We start from the raw sequence: 15,784 nt of genomic DNA, 5'->3' as shown, positions 1-15,784 counted from the left end.
TCATCAAGCCCACCCCAACGCTCTTTCCTTCTAGAGATCATCTCTTTATCTCCTTGCCATGTAAAACAAGCACTTCTCCCTAGGAACTGTTCTCGCTCTGAACCCCAACCGTCCTCCTCTTACCAGCAGGGCTCAGTTTTTGATGACTCCTTTCATTTTTTTTTCCTTCAGCATCTAACAGAATTATCTTCTCCTGTGATCTCAGCCCACAAGGTACTCGTAAACAAACGCCATCCAATTAAACGCGCGACGATTTTCGCAACTCAGTTAAAATACAAAAAAAAAGCCTGACCCACGCAAAACTTCGGTACAACTGAACCAACCAAATGCAATTACCATGACCTGCTCCAGTAACGATTTTAGAATCAGAGCAGAAACAAGTCAGGTAAGTTAGTGAACAGACTGAAAGAGCCGACCCTTTTCGCTACCCAGAGCAAAGTCGTTTAAAAATGACGCTCCTGAGATGAAGAGACCCAAAAAACGTTAAGCAGCAGCTCAAGATCAAAATATCATTTGCAGGTTAAATTTAGAAAATGACAAACTTACAAAAAGAAAAGAGGAAGAGTGCTTCAAACGGGCCTCGGAGCTTTCAAACTTCTGAAGCTCAATAGCAAGCAGGTTTTGAGAGAACAAAGGCATTTAATGCTACCTATTCAGATCCGTGGAAAAACACTAACAACGAGAGGCCCCAAACCCAGGCAAACCGTGCGTCTCGGATGATTCTGAGAAGTCTACATGAATTATCACCTTTCTGGGGATTTTTTGCGCGCCGTTTTCTCTCTTCTGTCTTATTTTGCTCTTTGGAGTCACGATTCTTATTTCTCCTTTAAGGCAGCTTAAACCTAAAAAAGAAATAAATAAAAGTCGACCTGAGCCAGGCAATGACAGGAGAGAGACCGAGACCAAGGCGATACCAGGTTGAAACAGGAAGAGCCTGCGAGGATTAGGAAGGAACGGGTGCGTTACCGGGGTCGGGACGGCAGCGTGGGGAGAAGGAAGGGCACTGAGTGGGGACACCGGGGGGGGGCTGCGGGACCCCAAGTGCCCGGCAGGGTCGGGGGCAGGAAGATGCTGGTGGAGAGGGTCTGAGGGGGGTGGTGTCCAGGGGGGGATATCTGGGAGGGGGGCGTTTGGGAAGGGGGGTTGTGGGGAAGGAGAGGGGGGTCTGGTTAAGGGGTGTTGGGAAAGGGGGGTTCCCGGGAAGGGGGGTGCTTGGGAAGGGGGGAGTCCCTGGAAAAGGGGGTTCCTGGAAAAGGGGGTTCCTGGAAAAGGGGGTAGACCCTGGAGGGGGAGCCCCTGGGGAGGATCCACCGGGAAGAGGGGGTCCCCTGGAAAGGGAGGGTATTTGGGGGGGGGGGAGAGGGATCCGGGAAGGGGATCCCTGAGAGGGGTGGATCTGGGAAAAGGGGTATCCGTGGGGTCCCCAATAAGGGGGGGTCCTCAGGAAAGGGGGGATCGGGGACAGGGTGGCTCCGGGCAGAGCGGTTCCGGGAAGAGGGTCCCGGGGACAAGAGGGGGGGGTCCTCAGGAACTGGGGGGGGTTCCCAGCACCCTGCCCCCTCCCCCCATAACCACAGGGCCCTGACGGTGCTGCCCGGCCCCCCCGGGGCTCAGCGGAGCAGCGCAGGCCCCGCCGCCCCCCCCCTCCCTGAGGCAGCGGCGCCCCCACACGGCCCGGGGGAGGCCGAAAAGGCCCGGGCCGAGGCTGAGGGGGGGGAGAAGAAGCAAAAAGGGGGCGGCCGGGACGCCGCCCGCGGCCGTTACCTGCCTGCCGCCGCCGAGGCGGGCACCCGGCGAGCTCCGTGAGGCGGCGGCGCTGAGGGGAGAGGGGGGAGGAGAGGGGAGGGGGGAGGGGGAGGGGGGGGGAGCGGCGGGGCTGGGGGGGGGCCGGGGGGAGGCGGCGGGGCCGGGGCCGGGGCCGGCCGCGGGCGGGGGCCGAGCGGAGCGGGGCCACTGCGCGCCGGGGTCAGCGGGCTGGGACTGACCCCCGGCTCCGCCAATCAGAAGGCGCCGCGCTGGGCCCGCCCCCGCCCGCCGCGTTTGATTGGTTGTTCGGCTGACGGCGGCTCCGCCCCCTTTTTTCCCCCCCTCTCCCTCCCTCCTCCCCCGCTCCCCTCCCCTTGCCGTAAAGGCGGCCGCGGGAGGGAGGGGGGGGGAGGGGGGAGGGCTTTGCGACAAGAGCAAGGGGGGCGGCTGCGGACGTTCGCGCGGTTTGGGTGAGGAGGTTTGGGCCTTGCCGCGACCCGTCCGGGTGTTTGGGGAGGGGGTGAGTCGCGGTGGTTGCCTGGCAACGGTTGCCTGGCAGCGGGGCGGGAACCCCCGTGCGCGGGGCGGCCTGGGGGTGACTAAGCGGGGCCGCGGGCTTCCGGGAGGGGAGGGGGGAGGGAGAGGAGAGGGGGCGGGGCTTACGAGGTGGGGCGTGGCTTGGGGGCGTGGCTTGGTGAGGGGCTGAGGGGGGCGGGGGGTGTGGGGGGGTGAGGGCTGAGGGCTGAGGGGGGTGGGGGGGGGCAGCGGCCGTTGGCGGCCTCTGTGAGGAAATTTTATTATTTAGAGGGGTTTGTGGTGGTCCAGCGTTGAGGGGGTGCCCAAAAGTCACCGCCTGTCGGTTTCAGTTGATATTTACACAATTAACGTATAGCGTATGTAACAGGTAAAACGTGACGCACGGAGTAGTCCCGCCACATCGATATTTTCTGTGGTTTTGTGCTAAATCAGCCATCCCTCCCCGGAGAAACACGCATGTTTGATCACTCTCTTTTAGGGCATGCTGGCGGCATTTCCAACCACTTAAACTTCGCTCGTTTGGGGTTTTGAAGGGCCTTAAACCTTGCAGGCTTCAGCGGCCGTCGGGGCTTTCATCTCTGGTGCTTCAGCGCGGTTCCCGTCACGCTGCTCCTGTCGTTCCCCTGCTTGCAGCTCCGCACGGCTTTAAGATTTCAAAGCCTAGCTGAAGTCATGAAAATAATAGATAGCAAAGTGTTTTTTTTCTCTATAGCTTTCCTGTCTGTTGCCTGATTTGTCTATACAGGAGGTCTTTAGAAGCATTTCCTGATGTTTATGCAAGAGACTGGCACTGTGGGGCCTTATCTTAATTGGTTTTTAGATGCCGTCTAAATAACAGGAATAAATTATACAAGTAAGGGTTGGAATTTGTCATTTTTTTATGGCTACGATAGCTCTTTGCTCTTCAGCGTTGAGCTCTCCACCGTGCTTTCTATGTCAGAACCAAATCTAGTCACTCTCTGACGTTTTCTCCCTCTTTAAAGTAATTTTCTGCAAAATAACCCCCTCACATAGCATTTCTTTTAATGACTCCTATTCATGAACTGTTGTGTTGTGTGAGCGAGGCGTACTTCAGATGTTTTTGTAAAGAGCTCTGCAAATTAATGGTTTTCATATTGATGTTACAGTAGGATCAAGGAAAGCACAGCCAATATCATGTGGCGAAGGTAAAATTTCACAGTGCACGTCCTAGCAAAGTTCTAAGTCCCTCTTGCCTTTAACAGCCTTGCAGTATGTTATGAATTTGTGCACGAAAGATCTGTTCATTTACCGTGAAGGATGATAATTCGGGTTGATTTTGGACACAGAAGTAAATGTGTTGAGATAATTTTACTTTATTAGATGTTCGTTTAGGAAGAAATAAAACTCAAAGATGGGAACAATAGCTATATAAAATATTCAGAGTGGTTTCTGAAGAAATTTTATGAGGTTTCACGCCATAAATTTTTATCTTGAGTAGAATTCCAAGTAGATTCTGCAGATGAAGGAGTTTGTATGAAGCACAAAATCTGCTTTTAAAATCTAAAATGTGGAATATGGGAAAGGGGTGGGGAAAGGGTTCTTAGGTCTGCTGTGGATGAGGTGAGGGACACTTTGGAGCTGTCCGGACAGCCGTTGCTGAATATCTCTTCCAAAATACCCCACCAGAGGGAACTGCAGATGACTCCCTGCAGTGCAGGCATCTGGTGATTTTCAAATTTTAGGTTTGAATTTACAGCAAAGAAAAGACTGCCGCTTGTGGCAGTAGTTAGCAGACTGGGTGGCATGTCCTGGTCTACGACCACTACTTTGTAGGTTTGGGAAGTCATTTCTTCAATGCGTACTTCAGCTGTATTATAAAAAAAAAAAAAAGATCAGAATCGCTTTGTACAAAGCAAGGTGTAGTTGTCAATGTTTAGTAATTATAAAAACCTACAAAGATTAGAACTTAGAAAATTAATCACCCTTAGAATACTGAATTTTGTAGTTTCAATGTTTTCTAATATTCTCCTAAAAACCAGTAACTTATTTTTGGTGTGATGATAATTGGTGGTATAACTGAAAACATAGATGGGAAGATATTTCCAATCTTGATCAGTTAAGAGGCCAAGCTGTTTTCTTCCACTGGTGAGAAGCGGGAAGCATAACATTTAAGCAAAAGCCAACTAGAGACAGGTGGCTTCCAGCAGCCTACCTGGCTGACTGTGCCAGATTCAGGGAGGGAGTCCCAAAAGCAAATTCCAATAAAGAAAATAAATCCCTCTCCTAAATTCACAGTAGATAAAAGGTAATGAGTTTCTTTTATTAAAGGGGCTCTGCTTAGATAACATGTTAAAACTGATACAGACTAATATCACTCTCAATATAAATGAAAAAGAAACCCTGGTGTTCTTAAGTATATCTGTTTTGTTTTCTGGGGAGATCTGATACCTGCCTTGCTTGCATAATGACTAGAAATTTGCGGATGCTTAGCTGCGCAGGCTTTGAAGAGGGATTTGAATTCTTAATAGCCTTTCTTTTAAAGCTGTACTGAATGTTCCAGTGTAGTGATTTTAAGAAATGTTCCATTGACTTTGTGATAAAGATTTTTTAAAAAATCTTTTCTGAGTGTGGTTAAATACTTTTATTGGCTCCCAAGGCCTTTTACACTTTAAGTAAATTTTTGTTTTGAACTTTTCAGCCACTGTGCCCTTGAGACCAGTCTTCTGGTCACAGGATCAACCAGAAGAGATTATTCTTTGCATTATCTAAGAGCCAGGTTTGGGTTACAAGATTTATGTGCTCAGAATAAGAATTCTGCATATCTGGAGGTAAATGAATTTTGTGGTCCTCCTTATGAAATTAGGAGCTTGGTTCTCCCCTAGTGCATATTCACACTGCTTACCTTGAGCCTACGTGCAACAGAATAGAAGACTTGTGCTTTGTTTTACATATTTTTTGATAGATATTGTTCTGTCCAGCCTTAGTGGAGAAATAAACATTGCTGGTTCAGGTGAAAAAGCTCAGCTGAAACTTCATGCCTGTTCTTGGAGCGATCTGTCACAAAGGAAGTGAGGTGTTGGTAAATCTAGCAATGTAAAGGTAGAATGATTTGACTGAAGTTCTCATATCTTTCAGAAGTTTCTTTATGGCTACCCATTAAGTTCAGTAATAGTAAAATATTTATTTCTAGGTAACTTAGAAGAGAAGCATCTAATAATGTGTCAATTTCTCTTACAGGATGAAAATAACTTCAAAGCTGGTTTGCAGTGGTCAGAAATAATCAGTGAAGACATACGACTTTCCCCAAAATATTGAATGTTCTCATAATGAAGATGTCTTTGCTACAGCAGATGTACAAGGACATACTGGCAGGCGTTCCATTAGCAAAGGAAAACCGTTATTATGCCTCTTTTCTTACTCTGTATATTGAGCAGTCACCAGAAGGAGATGAATTGTGTGATCGAATGCATCTACCATCTACTGAGGGTGGTATTAGGAGCCATCAGGACGCTATGTCAGACACTGGGCCTACAGCAGATGATGTATCGCGTGACTTAGCAAGCATGAACTTCTCATCCTGTCCACGAGAAGTGATGCTGCTTCAGTTAACCTTGATCAAAATGCTGGTTGATAAAGCAGTGTCCGAGGAAACTGAATTCAGTACAAGACAGAAGTACTGTGAAATCCTCATCCTTCTTCTGAAGGAGCCAAAAATCAGTTCGAAATTGGTAAGCTTTTATAAACTTTTGAAAGATCTTTGCAGAAGGGGGGAAAAAGGGAATATTACTTAATGTGTTTTTTGTGGGTTTTTTTTTGTTTGTTTGTTTGTTTGTTTGTTTACATCTGCAGATTTGTTTGCTCAGTAGCTGTGATCGGCTATTATCACACATGGCTTCAAAAAGTTTAGCATCTCTTGTGTACTTCCAGCTGAAGGAAGAGGTGAGTGTCATATAACTTCTCACAGCTTAAAAAATGACTTTGTGAATACATCCCTTCAAGTTGTTCCATTTACTCTAGAGCAAACTGATTTGCAGAAGACACAGAAAAATCTGGAATTTCATGAAACAACTTTAGCATAAAATATTGCTAAGTCACAAGAAGTACTCTCTTTAAGCTTGCAATACAGGTATTTCCAAAAAACAATAAACTACACCATCAATATGTGTAGAGTGAGTTGAGGTTTGTTGCATGATGCAGTAAGTGAAAATAAGTAACAACCTATTGAAAGTTAATCGAATGCATTTCTATATTTTCTTGTTTAATATTCCAATGATTTGTTGTTGTTGTTGTTTTCCTACTGTATATTTGATGGGTAAATATTATATCCTCCATAGTATCATACCTGAATACATGTATTTCTCTCAGAAACGCATTTGTAGTATCTTGCGGAGTTCACTGAGACTGGGAATTATGAATTCAGATGTGGTCTGTCTACAGTATTATCTGATATGGGACAGGTTACATAACACTGAGGTTTGGTTTTCCCTTTCTTGAAAATAGAGCTAATTGCTATTGCATGCGTGACTTCATATTTATAAACACAGGTCTACATATGTAAAAGGCACTAGATGGATGTATTACTTTTTACCTGTGATTTTTCTATGTCTTAGTTTGCATCTTATTAATTACATTTAATTACAAATTTTAATCATTGTATAATGTTTTAATTTAATTTGTATAGCAACTGTAGAACATACATGCTTTTTTATCTCATTTCCATAGAATGCATTGAATGTCACCTGGCTCAGCCATAGTTTGAAGACTCTTTTGGAATTCCCTATGTGTACCCAGGTAGCAGAATGTCTGTGGACTCTTACAGCTATTATCAAAGACATATTGAAAGATGAAACTTTACCCAAAGCAGGTACCGTAGCAATTTCATGATAGTATCAATACACGAGTGCCCACTAGAGGGAGGAATATTACTTGTAATCTCATCTAGAGCAGCTTGTCTGTACAACACCTATTTTTCTTTGCTGCGAAGACGGGGAGAAAGTGCAATTAAAAATGTAGTGGGTTTAACATGCTTAAAAATTGAGTAGTCACAATCACTTGTTTTCTGCTTATATGATGATTTAGCTGGCTGTTATCCTGGAAAACCAACTCTAACTTTCTTCTTGTTGCTATAGGTATTTTGAAGAAGTTGTTGTCTCCTCTTGATGATGTACTTGAAGGATTTTATAATTCCATTCTGCTCCATCATTTTGACAGTCATCTCTATACTTCACCTTATTCTGAAACTGCAAATAATTTGATAAGTTTTACAGATCTACTTGAAGCACTTCTGGCTTCCAGAACTGAATTGCAGTTACCACTAAAATGCCAGAGAGTATTGTTTCTGAAAGTTTCTTATGTCCTGAACGTCATTAGCTCATCAACTCACTATTTCATCAAGAAGAAGTTCATTATGCTCCTTAAAAAATGTGTCCTTTGTAAATCTGGAGAAGATACTGTAAGTGGATCACAGTCCTTACGAAACCCATATTTCTATGAGGACATGCTTGCTCTGAGTAATGCTGTTCTGCAAATTGTGAATTTGACTTGGCTTGATCAAATCCCACTTGGTGAAAAGGCCAGCTACTTTGGAAGTAGTGAAGCTCTGCCTGGGGATAACACTCAAAGTGGTTCTGACCAAACTGTTCTCAGAGCCATAAGTCTGGTTGTGCTTAAAGCATTGGAGTTCAAGTTTCAGAACTCTGCTACAGAAGCTGAAATCAAAGGTAACAATCTCTTGTTTTCATTCAGTAAGTGGCAGTACTTTTAAAGCTTTAAAATTTTAAATTTTAAAATTAAGACTGTAAATAAATTAATCTGAATTAGTAGTGATAGAAGGGAGGAAGGAAAAAAACATACAGAAAACTTGCCAGAACTGTCGCTGTGTTCTGCCTAAGTTGGCTCTTTATGTTTTGTCCTATCCTTAGCCCTGGAACATGGGGGGGTTGCAACAGCTGTGTTTGGGATTGAAAGCTTTTCCTGTTAAGAACATACGTTAATATTTGAAATAGTTGAGCCAGCTTGAGAACACCAGGCTCTTCTCCAGGTGGAAGAGAAGAGAGCCCATAGCACAAGCATCTACTCTGTACGGGATGGAGAACTGAAAGCAGGGACAGGCAACTCTTTCCTGATTTCTAACATGGAGCTAGACCTGCACTTAACTTGGTTGAAGGTACTGGCATTGCTGTCAGACAAATAATGTAATGGGGCAGAAAACAGCGGTGGTAGCAAAAGTAAAAATAATGAAGCTGTAAAGTAGAAGATAGGGAAATTATGGGAGCTGGCAGCGTATGCTGGCGGTATTCTTCACTCTGACTTACAGGTCTAGTCCTTTGAATTAGTAGGTGCTAGGCATACTTTTCATACCTGCTCAGCTAGAGTGTGTTTGTTCCACTGAATAGATGAATTAGATTAGTAGAAGAGCAGATCAGTCTCTTGCGCTAGGACTACGCCACAAGGCAGACAGTGGGATGGCGGAGGAATGCTGTGTAATTTGCGTTCCTGACAGGAGAGGACGCGGTGCTGCATCTCACCGGGGAGTAGTCGCTTTGTATGCTCTAAGGGAGTGGTGGGGTGAGACTTCTTGCCTGGGAAACGCTCCTGGAATCCCGGCTTTCCACTCGCCTTTTTGCCTCTCAGAGGCACATGGTGCACATCTTGTGAAGCTACATGTGAACGTGGATGTGCAAATCCTGTGATCAAAGCAGCTTGCTGTCCCTGGAGTACAGACTTCACAGCAAAAATGGACAGGTGGTTTTGAAACTCTAGCCAAATTCAAGTGAGAATGGGTGTTCCTTATTGTCAGTCAACTGTTGACGTGGCAAAATTCAAAACTATTTAATCTATTTATAGAAGGATAGATTTTTTTACAGCATTTTGCATTTACTGAGGAACTTTAACAGTTCAAGATGTAAATGTTATTTTATTTTGTTTGCTACAGAATGTAGAAATGTAAAAAGTCCTAATTCATCTGTGCAAAAGAGCTCCAGAATTTTGCAAGAGAACTTCTGGCACTTTTTCCATATTTTTGGAAGATGTCGTGTTTGTGATGCCAGTTGTATTGTTAGGATTTTTAAGTATTTGCAGAGAATATCTTGCTTAAAGTCCACCTCCAGAAAAAGTTCTGAGACTGTTTAAGAACAAGTGAATAGAATAAATGTAGGCTGAATCTGTTTTAGATGTCTCTGTGGATAATTCTGTCTCAAAGAAAAAAATGTTTCTTTTCCAGATTCATTCCACAAAAATGAGTTGTTTAATTAGATTCAAATACCACAGCTGTCATGAGGAATTTCAAGTTGAAAGGAACGGTGCTTCTATTTGAGTGGTGTTAAATGAAGTGGTTAAAACAAGCACCAAAGTGCTTTAATATGCTAACTTCCCTTCCGGGAAGCTGGTTGATCCTATCTTTTTTTTTTTTATTAATATGAATTACAGTGGCTTAACTTTAATTCATGTCAATTTTGAGAGTAATTTCCAGATAGCTTTGATTTATATGGAAGAATTTCAGTCTGAATAGTAACAAATAGCCAAGATAATTTGCTGTTCTTATTTTTTTTTTCTAAGAGAAAAAGCAAATTTTAAAGTCAAATATTAAGGAAAAATATGTAATGATGGTTTTGTAAGTAAAATTGATTCCCATGTTGCAGGAAATCTTCCAAAAGCAGTAATCACTGTTACATAAATGTTGCAGCTGTGCTCTTTAAGCCATGGTGTACGTCCAGTAGCATTAGAGTTCTTAGTTGAGGAATACCTTTGGGGTAAAGATGTGTTGCTTTTCTTTGGTTTTCTAAATGTTGAATATGCTGCATTACATGAAAAACTGGTACCTAAGTTCAGACATAAAGAATCTTTTTATAGTTTGTTGTTAGCATTGAAGAGGTTTCTTCTCCTAAGGGAGAGGGAGTCTGTCTCAGTCGTAGGAATACAAAGGTATTTTTATGAGTAAGCTACTGCACTAAAATGACATTAATTTTGAGGTGATTTTCCCATTCAGAAGTGCAGAAGGAAAGGAAAAATGAAGACTTGCAGGAAAAACACTGCTTACATTAGTTTAGAAAGTTCAGTGAATTTAGTGCAAAATCCTGGCTGGAAGTACCATCTCATGAACGTACCTTTATTCCAAGTCCATATATACTTGAAAATGTGCCTCACCCATGAAGAATTTATTTAAAAAAAATTTGTTTTGACTATGGTGGTGCTACAAGCTTACTGCTTTTATTGTAGAGATAACAAATTATTTCCATCAACTGTAAATCACTGCAGCAAATTTCTATGCAGTGGAACTTGCACGGAGTATGGGTTTGAGCTTCAGCCCTATTAAAACATTAAAACTGCATTGTTCTTTCATGAGGGAAGAAAGTGCTCATGTTGGATTGTTCCATCTATGGAATTGACTAGATTACAATTCACCTTTCTTTAGTTTGTGGTATACCCATGAAGCTGCCTAATCAGGGAGTTAAAGGAAAATATAAATCCCAGCTGTACAGGCTTATCAAAATTTTGTAGGCTTTGTGATGCATGCAAATCTGTGGAAGTGAACTTTGTTCATTAGTCTGTAAGCTCAGGTGCAAGAGAATTCATCTTGTTATATGCAAGAGTTTTTATGGTGTTTAGTAACAAAGTCAATAAAAATCATGTTTTTTTAAATTATTTTCCAGAAGTCTTTCAGAGTTCCATGTCCCAACTGTTGACATTCTGGAGGAGTCATATGAAGTGTTCCCCACAATCCCACCCAGTTGTACATCACTGTGAATGGCTCTCCTTGGTTTTCATCGAGCAAGATGATGATATGTGGGAAGCTGCTAAAGCTTTATTACTCAATTACTTAAAATTTGATAGGTTAGTACATATTTTATTTATTAGACCTATGAATAATAATGATTTAATGAGGTTATTGTAAAATGCATAACATTTCCATTGATTAGTTTTGTATAAAGGAGAAATATTTTTAATAGTAAACTCAGGACTATGTAGTAACGTATGGTGTGAGAGCTGCTAACTTTTTGGATAATTTAATTAAGTGGCTTTTGGATTGAAGCGGGGGAGTTGTGCAACTAATTCCTATTAAATACTTTAGCGCTTAGAACTGCAATTGAGAATAATTGACTTCACAATCTAAATAGTGGTTAGATATAGATAAAAGGCAAGACTTTTCTTTCAACACTGAGTTTCTGAAGAACGTGATATTGTAATTAAGCTTCAGGAATTTAGGGACGTCTGGCAAGGTAGTGCTCTCATGTTTGGACCCATGTTAATTCTAGCTACTTGGTAAATACTGCAATTGCTAATAGCAAAAACCTGTTCTTTATAAATTTGTGCGGGACATTTAGTGCTTCATTGTTGTTACCATGCAAGATATTATCCTAATTTATGAAGTGTCTTTCGAGCTTCTAATATGAAGATACTGAGATATCATATATACATACAGTTCTTTTTAGGCACCTAAATAAAAGCCCACCTTTTCCCAATGTAATCTGTGTTCAGGTTTACAAAAATATTAAAATAAGAGATCATGTATTAGAAGTAACCTTGTTTCTCCCAGAATGCATCCTAAGGAGAAGTACAGTTTAAGAAAGCCTTCTTTAAGTGCTTTGACTTTCTAAACTGTCTGATCTCCCACCTCCCTGTGTTCATTCTCTAGTAGCAAAACTTTGTTTTTCCTAGTGTTTATTTTTTGACAAAATCTGAGTCTGGTGGGTTATTGATTTTCAAAGTATTACATACTGTAGGTGGGAACAAGTTTCAGTTCTGTCTTGCATAGAAAACTCATCTAACAAAACAAATTACCTTGCTGGGATTCCAGCAGGTGGTTTTCTCTCATATTTTATTTTTTAGACAGTTTTATTTATATAAAATATTGACCTGGAAATCTATCACTATGAAACATTTAATTGCAACTGGATCTAATGTATGTGCATTTAGTTTCTCTGTCAGAGAACATCAAAAAGGATCAAGAACGCACTTTTCTGCACATACCTGTTCTTAACTATAAACTTATATTGAATTTAATCCATTTCACAACCTACTTTTCAGGTTACGGCGTGATGCTGCTGATAACTTAAGCCAAAAAGAAGAGGAAAGCTGGAATTGCCTTACACATGCAAGTGGCTATAATCCTCACTGTATATTTTTATTTTTTCTAGAAAAAATTGCATTTGATTCCACAGTTCTGCTAGATTTTTTGATTTCATCAGAAACTTGCTTTCTGGAGTACTTGGTAAGGTACTTAAAACTTCTTAGAGAAGACTGGCATCAGTTTGTAAATGTCTGTAACTATTTTGATACCAAGCATGGCACTTGTCAACCAGTTTCTTCTATCAAGCCTCCACATCAAGAAAAACAAAGCTGCATGAGTGATGTGAATTTGCAAAATGCTCCTTGTGAACCAGAACCACAGACTCTGATACCTTTGACTTCTTCTCACAGTTGCTTAGTGTTTACCACAGAGCAAGGCGATAATGAAGTTGCAGAGTCTAACCAGTCTAAGTCATTGCTATGCAACGATAGTACCTCTCTGCTGGGTTCTCTTCAAAGCCTTGTTAATTATGACAGCTCAGAAGATTCTGAATTAGAATCAGTTGGAAAAGAGTGTTTGGTAAACACAGAGAAGATGCCTTTAAATAATGAGCATGAGACAATGATAAGTGAAACTGTTTGCAGCTACACAGACGATACGCAGAATAAACTCAAGTCTCAAACGTTGCCTCTGAAACAAAAGGGATGTAATACTTCATCCAGTTTGGCTTGTATAGAGCCTTCAGATAACATCGTTCCCCTAAAAATAATGCTTTATAAATCAACAAAGTGTTTGGAAGAACTGCAAAATGCTATTTCTAGGTTGCAGAGAAGAAATCTTTTCCCATATAATCCATCTGCGTTGTTGAGACTACTGAGTCACGTTGAGAAGATCAGTAAAAGCACAAATTCAGCATAAGTCAAAGATCTGGTGATTTCTAACTAGTACAGTAGAGAACATTTCCATGAGATGAATGACTTCTAAAGCTCACGCCTTTTGCACCTGTCAGTGTGTTTAAACTGAAACAGGATAAACATGTTTTTGGTTAACACCTTAAAAAATCTGCTCAGTGACGTGATCCATTCATTACCTTAGGGTCCCAGGCATATTCATGGTATGTACGTCTGTAGTGTATATGAAGATTAATTGCTAGCTGTCCATAGTTTGATAATAAACAACTAATCTGAAAGCTTATCAACAATATTTAAAGTATTGTCAATTATACTGAATGTCATTCTAATGACTTACAGGCTCCGATGAAGTGTTAATGCAACACTTAACTGCTTAGAGATTGAGCTAAATAAAATATTGTAGCTGGGGACAGTTCTAGGGGGAGTTTACACTGTGTTTTGGGGAGTTTATACTGTGTGTTCTGAATCAGTGCTCTGCTCTAAATGCACATGCAGGGGTAGTAGCACAATCCCATTAATCCATGCCTCTCTTTTCTTGGTTGAAGTGCTCAAGTAATGTCTAGGATTTACTTTTTGCCTGATCTAATCAGTAGCGTTACTATCTCACTAAAAGTTGTATTTAGTTTTTCTCAGTATTTCATGGTATGTTGCCTATTTATAGAACATTTTAGTGGAGCATTACATTTAAAAATCAAACTTAGGTAATGCAGAAGTTGCATTGTTGAAATTCCAAAAGAAATCCTTACTTCCATTACGTTTTATCTAAGTATAGAAAATATTTACGAAGTAGAGAACTAGAAATTAAATATCTGCAATGCAGCAAGGTGGATGTTGAATGTAAACTTTTATAGTTGCATCTGTTATTAGTTCTAATTTGAATAACCTGAAAAGTAAGTGTCTAAGACTCTGCCTATGGAAAGTTAGTTCAGAACAGGATCTCCAAACCAGTGTGTGCACTTAACAGGAAGCCACCTAATGTTGGTACGCTTAACATGCAGCTTGTAATGCTCTTATAAGGGTTAGGCAATGGGAAAATACCGATGACAGAAAGTACTATAAAATCTCAGAGCTCATCGGAACTGAAAGAAACGGTTTTCCTCTTAGGATCTTCTCTTGAAGGTAAGTGCTCTATTCTGGTTTAGAACCAGGTAAGTTGTCTCTTCCCCTTAAAATAGCTGTTTAGTGTAAAATAATATAGATACTGAGTTAAAACAACCAGACTCTGGAACAGGTGACCCTGATTCCTCCAAATCTCCTTGACCTTCTTCTGGATTAGAGTTGAGCTCTCAGCTAGTGAATCAACCATGTGTTGGGAGGAGGAGAAGACTGGGTGAAGTTTATAGGATAACTTACCTGGAAATTACAGTGCTCTCCAGAGGCATTGAATGGTATGGGTTCTTAGACACGAAGGTTTGAACCTTAATCTTACTCTTTTGGGATGGCAGCTGTAATAGACAGTATTCTGTGCCTCTGGTTTCTTTGTGCAGATGATTTTAAGGATAGCACTGGAAAAGAATATCAGTGAGTAGGAAAAAATGTCAATTCCTGCTTATAGTCACTTTAGTTAAAACTATCCTCTGAGTTGTCTGGGGCAGAGGAATGCTTAGTTTCTTTCTACAGTCTGAACTTGGTTATGCTCTAGATGCCAAGTTGCTTATTTCTGTCAGGACTAAAAAGCCTCTGGGCATGTCCAAAGATGCAGCTCTAGACAACTTGGGAACATTTCTGTTCAAACAAGGGAAGTGCCTTTGGCAAGAGAGTTGAGCAAGAATTTCTCAAGATCACAATTTTAAATGTAGGTACTTTAGTTTCAGTGAAATCCTTTCCACTATCCCCTCTTCTTTTCTAATCTGGGCTTTGCTGACTAGTTGATTTTGCCTGAGTAACCTCATTGTTTCACTGCGCTACTTTGCAAGTTGGAAATATCTAAATTACAACTCTATTTCTCACACACCGATAAGATAAACTGGGTGGGAAAGGTAGCATGGGGAGACACTTCCTGTTTTCCTAAGTGCTCATTTTCATCATTTTTGTCAGTGATTACTACAACTTAAACTTTTTTAAAGTAAAAGTTCGGCACAGCGTGTAGAATTTAGCAAGAAGTGTAGGATCTAGAACTTTTGATTTTTGAACATAGCAGTGTTGGGTTCCAATAAAACTGCATTTAATTGTTACAGGCATGAAGTTTATTGTGTGCCCAGTTGGTTATTAGTAATGATCATTCCCACATGTTTTACTTCTCAGAAATCCATTGTTTTAATTCACAGAACATTTTAATGGTAAAAATGGGTAAATCTGGTTTGTATCTGCTAACTAGCTACCTCAATGTTTTATACTTTTTACCTTGATATGTTACCATTAACAAACTGTAGATCCTGAGATGAAGTAAAACTGATAAGGAGGATTAACTTTTTTTTGTTGTTATTCCACACAAAATGAGTGTAAACAGTGCAGGCAGTTGGTAGTTCTGTGGCTATTTGAGGAAGTCTAGTACAAAGACAACACCTTTATAAATGAGCTTGTATTTTTATCATTTGAATATGTAAGGTGGGGTTTGGTTTTGGTTTGGTTTCTTTTTTTTCTTGAGTCTTTACTATCAAAAGGTTTTAGGGTAGAGCAA

At 41.2% G+C, this 15,784-nt stretch overlaps 2 protein-coding genes across 7 annotated transcripts in view; one reads left to right on the top strand and one right to left on the bottom strand.

Annotated features, from left to right (window-relative positions):
* The window catches only part of ASB7 (ankyrin repeat and SOCS box containing 7), a 31,669-nt gene extending 29,843 nt beyond the window's left edge, over nucleotides 1–1,826 (bottom strand). Inside the window, exons 1-2 of the mRNA XM_032194892.1 lie at nucleotides 1,765–1,826; nucleotides 748–842 (exon numbers count right to left, since the gene is read on the bottom strand). The gene's annotated coding sequence lies outside the window, so the exon portion shown is untranslated. The remainder of the gene's footprint in view (nucleotides 1–747; nucleotides 843–1,764) is intronic.
* Nucleotides 1,827–2,165: 339 nt separating this feature from the next.
* On the top strand, nucleotides 2,166–13,684 carry LINS1 (lines homolog 1). 6 transcript variants are annotated; one of them, XM_032194517.1, is made up of 8 exons: nucleotides 2,633–2,650; nucleotides 4,943–5,072; nucleotides 5,482–5,972; nucleotides 6,094–6,183; nucleotides 6,967–7,108; nucleotides 7,374–7,964; nucleotides 10,896–11,076; nucleotides 12,271–13,684. In XM_032194517.1, exons 3-8 carry the CDS (start codon nucleotides 5,571–5,573, stop codon nucleotides 13,169–13,171), a joined length of 2,307 nt encoding a protein of 768 aa, XP_032050408.1. In that variant the 5' UTR covers nucleotides 2,633–2,650; nucleotides 4,943–5,072; nucleotides 5,482–5,570; the 3' UTR covers nucleotides 13,172–13,684. The 6 variants fall into 6 exon arrangements, with proteins under 6 accessions (XP_032050406.1, XP_032050412.1, XP_032050411.1 ...); XM_032194516.1 differs by lacking the exon at nucleotides 2,633–2,650 and adding an exon at nucleotides 3,414–3,449; XM_032194515.1 differs by lacking the exons at nucleotides 2,633–2,650; nucleotides 4,943–5,072 and adding an exon at nucleotides 2,166–2,216.
* Nucleotides 13,685–15,784: the final 2,100 nt, after the last annotated feature.

The sequence above is a fragment of the Aythya fuligula genome, chromosome 11 (assembly GCF_009819795.1).
Source record: "Aythya fuligula isolate bAytFul2 chromosome 11, bAytFul2.pri, whole genome shotgun sequence".
Taxonomy (NCBI): Eukaryota; Metazoa; Chordata; class Aves; order Anseriformes; family Anatidae; genus Aythya; species Aythya fuligula.
Note: the sequence above shows the minus strand (reverse complement) of the source record. Positions and strands in the feature narration are given on the sequence as shown.

Excerpts from the sequence above, each read along its gene's own strand:
- LINS1 (XM_032194515.1), top strand. The coding sequence starts at position 5,571 with ATGAAGATGTCTTTGCTACAGCAGATGTACAAGGACATACTGGCAGGC. Across the intron at positions 7,109-7,373 it reads TGAAACTTTACCCAAAGCAG|GTATTTTGAAGAAGTTGTTG; the intron begins GTACCGTAGCAA and ends TTGTTGCTATAG. Across the intron at positions 11,077-12,270 it reads AATTACTTAAAATTTGATAG|GTTACGGCGTGATGCTGCTG; the intron begins GTTAGTACATAT and ends CCTACTTTTCAG.